The sequence below is a fragment of the Colletotrichum siamense genome (assembly GCF_013390195.1).
Source record: "Colletotrichum siamense strain Cg363 chromosome Unknown KSG_Cg363_contig01, whole genome shotgun sequence".
NCBI lineage: Eukaryota > Fungi > Ascomycota > Sordariomycetes > Glomerellales > Glomerellaceae > Colletotrichum > Colletotrichum siamense.
In genome coordinates, this window is record NW_023501014.1 from 7,384,785 (window position 1) to 7,397,485 (window position 12,701).

Consider the following 12,701-nt stretch of genomic DNA (forward strand, 5'->3'; position numbering starts at 1 on the left):
GATCATCCCGCCGGACACTATCATGATGACCTGACTCAGTTGGCAGTTTTGGGGCCTGGGCAACCCCCGCTGCAACGCCTTATTGGATGATAGGGCGCAGCTTTACTATCTCCAGCCACCCGGTAAGTCCGCTACAGATACCTTTCATCAGTCTAGGTCAGTTACGAGATCGATTAAAGTCCGACGCTACTGAGGCAAACGCGAGGCAACTCAGTGCGTGAGCTCGGAGTTTCAAGTTGTGCCGTCTTAGTGTTGCAGAAGTCCCTCGCGGTCGCAACTTCTATCCGGTTCAATTGTAGATGACATCATCGATGGAATCGGATGTTAAGGAGATTCGTTCCCTGGGAGTCATGTGCATCTTTTCTTTCTATAATTTGGTATCTGCGTCTACGTTTCAATCGCTTCGACAATGCGCTTCAGACCCTCGAGCAACAGATCCTTCTTATTGGAAAAGACGATCCTGAACCAACCAGGTCTCTCAGAACCAAACTGCTTCCCGGAAGCAATGAACACCTTCTTACTCAATAACGCGCGCATTACCTCTCCGCTAAGATCGTCAACCTTTCTCTCTGGATGTCGCTCGAGATAAGTCTTTCCCAAATCTATCCACAAAAAGAACGCCGCATTTGCTCCCTGCGCATACGTAATCCCGTTCTGCTTCGCCCAGGCCACAACTAGTTCGTAGTGCTCCTGAAGCTTCTTCTGGTTCTCCGCAATGTAGCCGTCGACCCACTCGCTATCGTCAAGGATGTTCGCGGTAATATGATCCGAGATCGAGGACGGGGAACTATAAATGCCGACCGGTGTCAAAGATCTGTGGAAAGAGGTGTTGTGCTGAGATATGATAGCTCCAAGCCTGATGCCGTTGGCCCCAAAATCTTTAGACATGCCCCAGAGAACGTGAAGTCTGTGTGCGTCCATGACTCCGGTCGTGTTGATCGACAAGCAAGACTCGAACGCCACTGGAGGAGGTTGAGTGTCGATGGTATTATTCCAAACGGAAAGCGCATAGATCTCGTCACTGATGAGGTGCATGTCGTACTTCTGGCACAACCGCATCAGATCCAGAATAACATCCCGTGGGTAGCACCTTCCGAGTGGGTTGTGCGGGTGACACAGGATCAACGCGGCAATCTTGACACCCTTGGCTCGGGAAGCCAGCAAAGCGTCCTCGTACTTTTGCGCGGCACCGGCCCCAAGCGGGTCAACATCTTGAAAAGGGACCGGAACAAGCTCGCAGCCCGTCCGATACTCCACGTCCGGAACGAACGCGCCATAGTGGGGCTGTCCAAGCAGAAACCCGTCCCCAGGGTTCCCCAACGCCCAAACTAAATGTTCGATTGCCGAACTGCAGCCGTTGGTCACGGAGACATGTTCCGACTGGATGGCCGTGACAGGCTTGAGGTGGCCTGTAAGAAAGCGTGCGAGAGATGCCTTCAATCGCTTGGATCCCGTCATGCCATCACCATACGTGAAAGAGTGCGTCGGAACCGCGAGGTTCTTGTGGATGTGCTCCGATAGTCTTTCGTGCATGAGTGAGTTCTCGGCAATACCGAGACTGACGTATCCTGTCGGATTCGTTGTTGGGTCCCAGAGGTCCTGGACGATGGTCCAAAGAAGCATGCCATCGTCTGGCTTAGCCGCTTCGCTGCCACGGGTTGAGAGGCCGTGGTCCATGTTGTCGGTGTCGTGGTTGAGGGGAAGTTGCGGGGTTGACAAGATGGTCTGATGAAGTGGCTCATGAGTTAAATAGTGGTAACGGTTTGATAAGAGCGAAGCTTAGCGCGCCTCAATGACTCAATACATTAATTGAGTCAAAAAGGTCGCAGTTCGATACCCCACTCTGCCTAGGTTCTTGGAGAGCGTACAGGTGGAATTGACAGCACTCGCAAAAGGCTGATTGGAGTGTTGCGCTAGATATCGCACTGAGATAATTGCATGCAGAAGAGGGGGCGTTATCGGCTTTGATACGTCAATCTCAGTTGCGGTCACAAATGCGCCCTTCGTTCAGTCCAAATCAACTATGACAACATCTTGGTGCAAGCATCTGGTTGGTCAAATGATGCGGGGGCGGGGCCTTGACAACGCTGCAGGGCGTTTTCAACACACATTGCAAATGGATGGAGGACATGGTTGGGTCTTCCTTAGTTAGCCGAATAATTTAATCGCCGTTCCAAATGATTAGCGTGCAAAGATTCATGGTAACCAAGCGGCCTGGATGCTTCCCGATACGGTCGTGGTCGTTGGGCAAAAACACGTCTTCGTCAACTTCGTGAATCTTTCCAGTCGAAGGTTCACATTCACATGACAACATAAGAGTTATGGGACGTAGTTTCTTGTTGGCCAACTAGTAAATTATGGAAAATAATGTAGCGACAGACTCTGAAATAAAAACCCGATCAATCCAGCCCATCCTGCTTCCTCCTATTCGATTTGTTCTGAATTCAATGGCAGATGTTGAAGTTCCAGCATGTCATCGTGTATATTAACAGTCTCCAGGGCAGGAGCTGCAGGTAGCCAAACTAAATGGTAGATGTTAGCATTACTTGGAAAGCATTGAAACGCATAGTTGTGCTCATAAACAGTTTTACTTGCCAGTTGATTGAGCTCGGGATGTTATCCATGTGACAGTAAGGGTACTTCTCGAAGCAGTTCTCGCAAGTCTTCCAGTGGTCAGTGCAGAAGTTGCGCTTCTCAACGTCTCTGCTCTTCAGGGTGCTGAGGTACTCCTCAACCTGGGGACGGATCTCGCGGGCCTCTTCGACGCTGAGGCCGGAGACGGCGCTGGCCGCGGCGAGGATGGAGGTGATGGCGGTGATGGTGAAACGCATTTTGATAATTTTCTGGGGTTGGAAACTGAGTAGTTTGAAGGCTTTTTGTTGTTTTGATTGTGAGTAGAGTGCTTTGCTTTGAATGGAGAAGATATTGGTTCTCGAGGTTCAAACTCTGACTTTTATATCTTTCAATTGCGGACGGGTACCCAGCCAAGACACAACCTCGAAACTTGTCACCTGACACTTCAGTACGCAAGACACGACTATCACTCAATTAACGGCCGTCACGATCCTTCTTGCCTTGGCATTGCTTCTCATGTCTCTAAGCTTAAGCTCCGCTGCAGGTCGGGTACCTGTCAGCATGATGACAGGGCGCCGATCTTCCGCCCGACGGGACCCACAAGGAGTCTGACGGCATCCTAATAGCTAGAGTTGTCTGGCCTATCAAGCTTCACGAAACAGATAAACCCCCAAGTGATAGGCAAGAGAGAGACAAAGACAGCCCCAGGGCTGAGGAGGGAAGCGGCTTAGCACGAAAACTGACGATAAATGAAACCAGCGTCACATTTTCATAGCCTACAGGTGCCTAAACTCTAGGATTGTCGTAACACGAGACGCATACTTTCATTACCTCAATTCGGAAAATGTGAGACCATTCAGCAGTCCTACGGATTGTCGGTTCTCAGAAAAGTTGTAAGGCATCCACCGCTTGACTGGCATCGCGGGTACTTCCTCTGTGAACAATGTAACCTAGAATTATTGCCAAGAGCAAAAGTTCCCTCGCCTCGTATTCATGAGTGTGCCTTGCTGAGCTAGCCCCCAACCCTCAGCTCTGTGCCGTCATCAAAGGTCTTCGAGACGCCAGGTCAGAGCACAACCAGTGTCAATTATAGTGCCTTCAAAGCAGACGACAAATGACAAGTGATACATTTCTCGCTCGCCACGTTTGCCATGCTTTACGTTGACAGCTAAGCATCCGCCAGGTTGCTGAATGTGTAATGTATTGGAGTCGTGAAGCAGATCCCTTTACACAAGATTATGTCAAGTTCACCAAGTGGGTAATCCACGCAGATTATTTGGTATGTACTCACTAAGCCTTTCAGCAGAAGAACACGGCAAGATAGTCCTACTCGTTTGGGCTGCTGACGAAGACCCTCTAATAGTGAGTTGGACATGCAGACAGCTTTCAACTACATTCATTAGCTTGCACTTACATAGAAATCACGCGACGTGCCGGTGCTTAGCGAAGAATGTAGCCACATTTGGCATCAATTGTGTCCTATGTGTCTTTCTTTGACCTCCCACAGCCTCTTGGCTTGATAGCTAAGGTCATATCTGGCGACTGCTATCATAATGAACTCAGCTGTACCAACCGAAGCTTTGCTTTTTGTTGGAAATATCAAGAGTCATTCCTTGTAAGTCTTTTCTTTCTCTTCCGGTCGGTTCTTGACATCACTCTCATGGAAAGTCAGTGGTTTGATCTACAATTTCGCTAACAAAACCGTATGGCTAGTAGGTCACTGGCCAGAACATCACAAAATCATGCAAGCAGTTCGTTCGCAAACTCGTTCGTGTGCGTTGGCGTCTCATGCCAGCCCCAAGACCGATTAGCTCGAAGGAGCAGTAAGCACCACGATCTCGATGGAACTGTGGTGTGCTCGTCCTTTACGCTCCAAGTCTACCTGTCAAGGTCTCAGACAGTTATCATGACCCTGTGACTGTAATAACATGGTTCTGATGATTTTGCAGAGGGTTCCATCTAGCATGAACACAACCCCAAAAGATACGCCATCCGAGGAGCACTTGACTGTGAACCCACGAGAACACAAGCTCGAATACCCCAGATCCCAGCGTGAAAGCTCTCATCTTCAGCTACTCTCGTCTCGCTTTGGACCTCCAGCAAGTGGCAACGATCTGAGTAAGCACCATGTCCAAGTCACGTACTATGTAGAGAGAGACCTCGAGACATCAGACGAAAACGCCGAACCTTCGAGGAATCTTCTCCAAGCTCGCGGATAATCCGGGGTTCTCTGGTACCCCAAACATGCTCAGCTCGCGTCAGCCGTTCTGACTCTCCACGCCAGCCTCCGAACCCATCGCAGACTTCACCACATCCCAGTCCGTCCACATCTCAAGCCCACCACAAGACCTTCACCCTCCACCAGAATCTCCACGCCAAGAACATCTCCAAGCATCGCAACCTGCACTCCAAACCCATCTCAACCCAGCATTTAACCCACATCCCCCGACGGAGAAACCACCCGGAGATTCTCTCACCCACAATGCCGGCCTCCCGCCGCCCAACTCTATCCCGCACCAGCAAAAGATCGACGATCCCAAGTCCTCAGACTTTGGCAGACATCAGCCAAACCGACCAATCCCTCCACCCGCTTGATATCCCATGGCAACATGGAAAGTCCAACGAAACAACGACGCCACACGCAAGGACGCTGCCATCAGTCCAAAAGCCGTGCGCGTCGAATCTAGAATACAAGGGAAAGTCAAACACCCCAAAACTCAAGCGCTCGTAAACTATCGTCGTTCCCTGAAAGCACCCACTCCAGGGATGTCCCGCATGCGAGTTTTGCAGCTCGCGCTGGATGACGACATCTCACTCATCGACAATCACACAAATCTCAGTTTTCAAATGTTTCCCAGTACCGATTCAATCTCTTCAAAAAATGCTTTCCAGAAGCCTGGCACCAGCCTCTTGGTGCTTCTTCGTAGTAGCTATACGCACGGAAGACTGCTCTCTTCTCCCCCACGGTTCTAACTTCCTGGTCGTCCCAACTGTCTCTATGCATTAATCCGTGCCACCAACATCGATTCCTATTTGTTCGTGTATATTTTGTGTCCTATTTACAGCTCGCGAGCCTTCCGACTAACAGCGACTACCCGCCCGATGATCTAGATTGCCATCAGATGCTCTCATCGTAGCAGCCATCAAGCATTAACTTCTCACATCAATGTGCCCACCCTCAATCACCAAGCATACTTCGCCTATCCCGCCTTCACAATGCCGCTCATAATGCCATCAACCGTAGAAACCACACTTGAAGGGGAGAAGAACATATCAAAGCACACGGCATGACACCCCAAAACAGGCAAACTCCCCCGTGCAACCAACCACTCCCTCAGAGGAAAGAGAACAAAACAAGGTTCACGCCGTACTCCCTCCCCACGTGCCCGCGAGAGGTCGTAGCCACCGCACGTGCAAAAGGAGGCCCCGTCCACAGAACTTTTCCATGCCTTCTGTCGTCACGAACCAATCAGCCCTAATCGCCCCTTTAACGCAGTAACTCTCTCCCCGTCGCCGTCGCCGCCCACCGAGTACCTCACTCCCTGCCTTGATTGCCTGGGAAAACACGGTATACAACCCCCCTGGAGGAACTCAGTCATGCCCACCCCATCCCCCTTATTCGCCCTCCACAGTGTCAGATATCAGCACCCATAACACCTCGACCTGAACCGATAGGTCGGGACAGCCCGGGGCGTCGTCTATGGTTCGGGGGAAGGTTTGACGTGGCGAACTCGTGTGGGAGACCAGCCTGGTGAGCTTCGTAAGCCGCTCAATGGGCCTGGTTCTTTGGCCGAGGTTGGGAATGCCCTTGGTTCAATTGACAATGTAGTCCAACAATAGAATGAGTGATGTCTAGGTCGATATTATGAATTCATGTTGAGAGTGTGGCCGATCGTGATAGATCCAGCGAGGCAGAGTACAAGCGAACACTAAATCAGATCAAATAGTTGAATACAAATTCGTTTCTTCAATATTCAAACAGCGGGACATGAGTGTCCAGGTATATCCAAGTAAATGAAGTACACAGAACGCCAAAGAACGGAATTGCTCTGAATCTGTAGAGCATCCAAATAATCCCCACACCTGGGGGAGAAACCACCCGAATCCAGTATGTGAATGCGCCAACCAAAACCAATAGACGTTAACCCAGGGTAATGCGATTGTGTGGTTGATTTTGTGTTCCTCAATCCGTGGTAATCATCATGCGTAAGCAAGCTTCAAATCCAGATAGCCAAACCCCCATTTCCCCTCGCCCGCATTCCACATATTCCTCCTCTTTTTATAGTCAATTACTACGTATTATATCAAACGTGTTTACTGGAGTTGTTGTCGTTGTTGTTGCTGGTTCCGCGCAAGCGTGGGCAGCGCGTTCATGTCGAGCTGCATCGGAGGGCGCTGGATCTCGAGGCTGCGGCTGGGCGCTCGCCTGCCGCCGGGTGTGCGCGGGTGAGCGACGTTGACGCGACCGCCGCGCTCCGAAATACGCGCGGGACCCTCGTCTGAATCGGAGTCCTCCTCGGGCTCGTCGTAGCCATAGTCTGCCAGGCGGGTAAAGTAATCCGCCAAACCATCTACACTTGGTGTGCCGACGATGACATCGTACTGAGGCGGAGGAGTTTGCGCCGTGAGGTTCTCGACCGGGGGAGGAGGGATCTCGGCGTCAAAGGCCGGTGGGTTGTATGAGGGCACGCGTAGCAGGTGGATTGGGCGGGCTTGGTTGTCGTAAGGATCCACCACGGCGGTGTTGGAGTTCGGTGGTGAGGAGCGGCCCCCGCTTCCGGGCGTAGGTGTTGGCGAGGATGGGAGATGGGCGGCCTGAGGAGGTGCCGGGAGCTCGGCGTTCGCATCGGTGATTGTGAGGGCGCCGGTTGAGAGGTTGTTGGGAGAACCCTCGGGAGGTCCGGCGATGGTTACGGCATCGGGGCATCCGCACGAAGTTTGACGACTTTGGGCGAGGCAGCTGTCCGGACCAGAGTACTCTGGGAGAGAGGTGTTGGCTTGCGTTGCGCGGCAGTTGAGGACAGTGAAGGGTGAGTCGATGGAGATCTCAAAGTGGCGGCGCTTGGTACCAGTGGGATCTTCGGGGTCAAGGCGAGAGATTCGCATGACGATCTATTCGCATTAGTGGCTGCCTTCCACAGCAGTAAAAGTTTTAAGGCTCACCTTAATCCAGTGGTACACATTGACATTCTTCCAACTGCAGTCGGGATGCAAGCGCAGTGTCTTGTCCTTTGCCATGGTGTCGCACGTAGGCAATTGAACATTCATCTCAATCTCAGTAGAACCCCAGTAGCTCTCCAACCCGAGATCCAAATCGCCCAGAATGTTATCGACAGGCTCCGGCAGGGGGTCGGGCATCACGCCATGACGCGACGCCTCGGCAGCGCGGCGCATGCTCGCAGCCTCCCGGGCCTCCCGGCGCTGGCGAGGCGTCAACTCACCACCGTTCAGCACGCGGACATCCGAAGACGCATATGCAGGGTCCAGCGGCTTTCCGGCTGTCTTTTCGAGGAGGAGAATCTTCCTGCCGGGGTCTTTGCGTGTAACGCGGCGATCGTTGGTCCAGTACTCAATTGACTCGGTGACAAAGACCTTGAGCTTGTGCACCTGTACCTTGGCGAGTGGCGTGAGCTTGAATGCGATCGGGATCTTGGTGCCAATTGGGAATGATTTGCCGGATATGATGATGTCGTAGTGAAGCTGGTCTTCCCATTGCCTGCTGATGGAGATGGGCTCCGTCATTTCGAGCGAGAGTTGATCGGGCACGCGCACGATGGCAACCTCCTTGGATCCGTGCAGGTTAGGCTTGAACGCACCGGCGCGCTCGACGGTGGCCTGCAGCTCCCACTTCACCGAGCCATATTGCAGCTTGGTCGTCTCAAGCTGGTGGTGATCGATTGGAAGCTCAAAGGTGTACTCGTAGAGACCGGGGTAGAACACCTTGTAACCCTTGGCTTGATTGCCATTGGGGTTGTCGCCCTTTCCGAAACTGCGCGACTGATTGGACTGCAGAGACAGGCGCTTCAGTTCCTTCGCAGTGAGACCTTGTCGGTTGGGGGGTATCGAGAGAAGCGACGGGGAGATCGAGTTGCGAGGCGATCCGCCGGGGGCAAGGTTTGTTGAAGAAGAATTCGAAGAGCTGTTCTTCAGCACGTATTGACATTGGTTTCCATATTCGGTTTCCCAGCCATCGTTCACAGCGTTGAAAAATGTTAGAACCTGGGTTCGTAATGATTCCTCCTCATAAAGGTCGACTTTCAATGGGGGAATTCCCTCTGGCCACTCGGTTCGTGCCTTGCCCACCAACTTCAGGCTCACACCCTTGATCTTGACGTTCTTGGATACCTTCAATTGCAACTTTCCGCGCAGCAGGGCAGTTCCGCCCTGCGAGTGGTGGCGGTGGCCGTCGTGTTCGAACCCAGTGAGGAAAATGTTGGGCTCAGCCATGAGAATGGAGCAGCTTACACCGCTTCCGTGTGCGACCGGCTTGGGGATTTCGGTGACCATTGACGTGACATTGCTCTTTGCAGTACGGACCGACATCAAGCTGCTTCGTTGGCCGGGGGTGTTGTACGCAGCACTCATCAGAGGGGGCCGCAAGGCCTCGGCCATGGCAGCTGAGCGTAGTGCCATTGTGTCCTCCTCCGGAACCACCAAGTCCACCTCTCTGTAAGTTGAAAGTCGATTGAGGATGCTTGCTGATCTACTGGGCGGCCGCGAGAGTGTGTTTGCGGTTGATGCGCGTGATGTTGATCGACTCGGGACTTGCTTCTGGGAGAGGGAGAAAAATTGCTTGATGCTGAACTTGAATGAAGACTTGCCCAGTGCTGTTGTTGTGGGCGAGACTGGTTTTGAAGGCTTCCTCCTCTTGGCGGGGCGCTCCGGTTGAGGTCGAAGTTCGTGGGGTACGAAGCCGGAAGGCCAGGACGTGATGTGTATTGACCTCGGTCTTACTTGGCGAGCGCGGATGGGCGGCGTCGGCAATCGGGATTGTTGTTGCTGTTGTGTAGAAGGGGGGTCTAGTAGGTATCTGGGGCAGTAGTAGACGCCGCCTCGGGTGGATGTTGGAATCCAGTTTTCCGTTCGCCGAGGTCGCTCCGAATCTGTCATTGTCGGCATTGTTAGACGCTGTGGGCTGGAAGATTCATGAACGGAGGGGCCGAGTGATAGAGGGAGTCCGCTATCACGCAACCTGTCGCAGAGATGCGTGGAATGCCGGGTATATAAAAAAAGGATGATGGGAGGTGTTGAAGTTTGAACGTGTGCTTGTAAGAGAAGATTGGTTCAGGAACAATAGGGAGCAAAGAGTGTCTGGGGTACAGGGCCAGATTAGGTGCATGAGATGGTTCTATGCGCTGGCAAAAAGCAAGTGAGGGTATCCATAGGAAGAGGAGACGTAAAGGTCGGGTCAAGGAGTGTCGGGCATCGAGGGGCCAGTTAGGGATGATGGGGGTTTGAGGAGGGATGCAGGGTTGACCGTGATAATGTAATGTGCGGTGATGGGATGGGACGCTGAGCGGTGCGAGCACAACACATGGGAGACAGGCATGGGCATAAGAAAATGGTCCCGTCTGGAAAGGCAAGGTACAACGAGATGGGGACGGCGCTAGGAGAAGAACGAGGCGGGACGAGCCAGAGAAAAGGAAGCGGGAGGCGTATCGTACTAAGGTATGAGAAACTTGCAAAAGAGCAGGACGTACCGACGTGATCAGAGAGTCAGAGTCAGGCGCCGTGCATGAGATCAGTCAATGACAGCCGGGGGGGCCTTATTCCATTCCACCCTCGGACCTCCTAATGGGAGCGGGAGAAGAAAAAGCAAGAAGCTTAGTGTTGAGTTGATTTGCTGGGCGGAGAAGGCAAAATCTAGTTGCTAGGTACAACTGGTTGTGAGAGTGTCTCGCTCTGCGGGAGAGTAGGGTTCTGAGTGGTAAGTCAGGAATGGCGTGCGGTGCGGATGGCGGTGCGTGGAGGAGGGAAGAGAGAGATCAGAGGGGAGAGGGGAAAGTAACGCGTGTGTACGAAGTAGATTGTGAGTAAGGTATCCGAAGGCTTCAGTCCACTTGAGCAACGGCCAGTCCAGTCGGACAAGATACCGCAGGGGGGAAGATGCTGGGCAGCAGAAGCAAGAAGCAAGAGCATCAACAACAGCACAGCAGCAGCAGGCAAGTCCGGGCCAGTCAAGCTCCGTCCGTGTTGGCTCGATGTCTCACGTTTTGCCTTCTGACTGCCTCAGTGAAGAGAGGATGGGAGCCCCGCGCGCAGCGCCACATGTACCTGCACCAGCAGAAGTCTCGGGGAGGTTCTGGTGGGGAATGGAGATGCTGTGGATGTGCAGAGGACGGACGTGAATCAACGAGTGAGGTGTTGGCGACAGGGAAGATGTCGACAAAAATGAGGGGTGGAGGGGCAACGACGATGTGCTTTGGGGAACTGGAGTGTGGGAGAGAGAGGCGTGCGAGGCGAGGCGAGGCGGTAGGAGGACGATGACAACCCCGTTTGATTTGCCCTTGTTCGCCAGCGTGGAGAAAGATAGTGTAAGGTAAGGTAGAGTTACTCTGTAAAGGAATAAAGTACGGACGAGACCAGGGCGGCCAGAAAAGACCAGCCGAAGCGACGGTGATGACTGTGTGAAGAAGAAGAGGCGGGGCCGACTACTCACCAGCGCACACTACTCAAGGCAAGGCAAGCCAAAAGAGACAGGGTTTCTCACGGTAAGGCAAGGTACGGCGAGGTTGTCGATGCGACGGTATCCCGACCTCGACGGGCTGCGATTGCCGGACTGAGCTGCGTGGAGTGGCCAGGGCAATTGGCCTCTGGAGTCGTGTGTCGAGCACTTGCACTGCAGGCGAGATGCAGATTGGCTGCTGCGACTGGCGGACTCGAAGCAGGCCCTGCAAGGATGATGTCGGGCGGGGGGAACAGCACCTGCGACGCGGTCGCGGTGAGTGGTGTGCGGTGTGTGCGGTGTACGCCCTGTGTGTGCAGCTTCCGAGGGATTTGCGCTCGTTCTCTTTCCTGCGGAAGAGGAGGCAATTCGGGCAGGGTAGGATACCGCAGTTGGTGGGCAGCGGAACGGACGGTCTGCCTCTTCTGCCTTTGTCGTCTCTCGCAAGAAAAGACGAGGCGACGGGGGTATGTATGGGTTGGATTTGGGATGGATTGTTTGGAAGATGAGGGGAAGAAGGGAAAGAATTCGGTAGCGCAGGGGGCAGCAGGCAATGGGAAATACCTTACGATGGCGGACGCAGCGGGATGAGATGGAATGGGATGTTGATGGTGGGTGGGCTTAGTACGTACGGCTTAACGTAAAGCAGCTACAGCCAGTACGTAAGGCAACGTCCCTTGACGGTTTCTTTTCTTTTGCTGCTGCGTGGGATTGCTGCCGAGGCGACGACCAAGACCGATAGGATAGAACGGAGCAACACAGTTAGAGCAAAGCAGGTTTGCGTTTGGAATTATTTGGGCTGCCCTCCTGCTGGCTGCGCTGGACGAAGACGTAGCTGATAAAAGTACTGCTGCTTGCTGACGGGCCACTGACACGAACATGGGTTGACAGATGCAATACGTAGTGCACCCAAGTCCCAAGACCAGTCCCGGCTGGGCAGTCCAATGTCAACCGTACATGCTCTGTACTGTATGCCGCCCAGTCTCTTTCACAGTCTCTCTCTGTCGGTTCAGGTGTGTGGTTTCGGCAGTAAAAGGACCACGCCAGACGCTACTATTGCTGACTGGCTTCGTTGCCGGATCCCAGGGAACTTCCTGGCTGGACAGTGTCAAGACTCGCTGGGCTGAACAGAATGCCGGCCCTGGGTGACTCTGCAGCCAGTGACCGACCTATGATGTAGTCAGCGCCTTGGTAAACCCCCTGCCCGGCGCTTTTTGCAATGGCCTTTTTTTTCTGGGTGTCTCCAAATTTCCAGTGCAGTTTCTTCCTCCACCAGAAAGCAATCCACCAAGAGACGTGTGGGTGATGGAGTCTGGGCTGGATCGGTCGGCTGGGCTGGGCTGGGCGGATTCCAAGTGTCTGGCGCCCTGCAGCGGTGTCTGTCTCGTTGTGCAGCCCCTCTAGCTGTGCGAATAGGAAAGCGCTGACGAGTGGTTATGTCGCCGGCGTCTCGTTGACTGCG

General features: G+C 53.3%; 3 protein-coding genes across 3 annotated transcripts; all 3 read right to left on the reverse strand.

Annotated features, from left to right (window-relative positions):
* Nucleotides 1-387: 387 nt before the first annotated feature.
* Nucleotides 388-1,677, reverse strand: ACCSL (putative inactive 1-aminocyclopropane-1-carboxylate synthase-like protein 2; the record flags this gene model as incomplete). Its single annotated transcript, XM_036633712.1, has 1 exon — nt 388-1,677. The coding sequence occupies one exon, from the start codon at nt 1,675-1,677 to the stop codon at nt 388-390; it is 1,290 nt and encodes a 429-aa protein (XP_036502441.1).
* Nucleotides 1,678-2,444: 767 nt separating this feature from the next.
* CGCS363_v001864 (uncharacterized protein) lies at nt 2,445-2,831 on the reverse strand (the record flags this gene model as incomplete). Its single annotated transcript, XM_036633713.1, has 2 exons — nt 2,445-2,522; nt 2,592-2,831. 2 exons carry the CDS (start codon nt 2,829-2,831, stop codon nt 2,445-2,447), a joined length of 318 nt encoding a protein of 105 aa, XP_036502448.1.
* A 4,057-nt stretch (nt 2,832-6,888) lies between these two features.
* Nucleotides 6,889-9,693, reverse strand: ALY1 (Arrestin-related trafficking adapter 6; the record flags this gene model as incomplete). The annotated part of the gene is made up of 2 exons (XM_036633714.1): nt 6,889-7,686; nt 7,738-9,693. 2 exons carry the CDS (start codon nt 9,691-9,693, stop codon nt 6,889-6,891), a joined length of 2,754 nt encoding a protein of 917 aa, XP_036502447.1.
* Between the last annotated feature and the right edge of the window lie 3,008 nt (nt 9,694-12,701).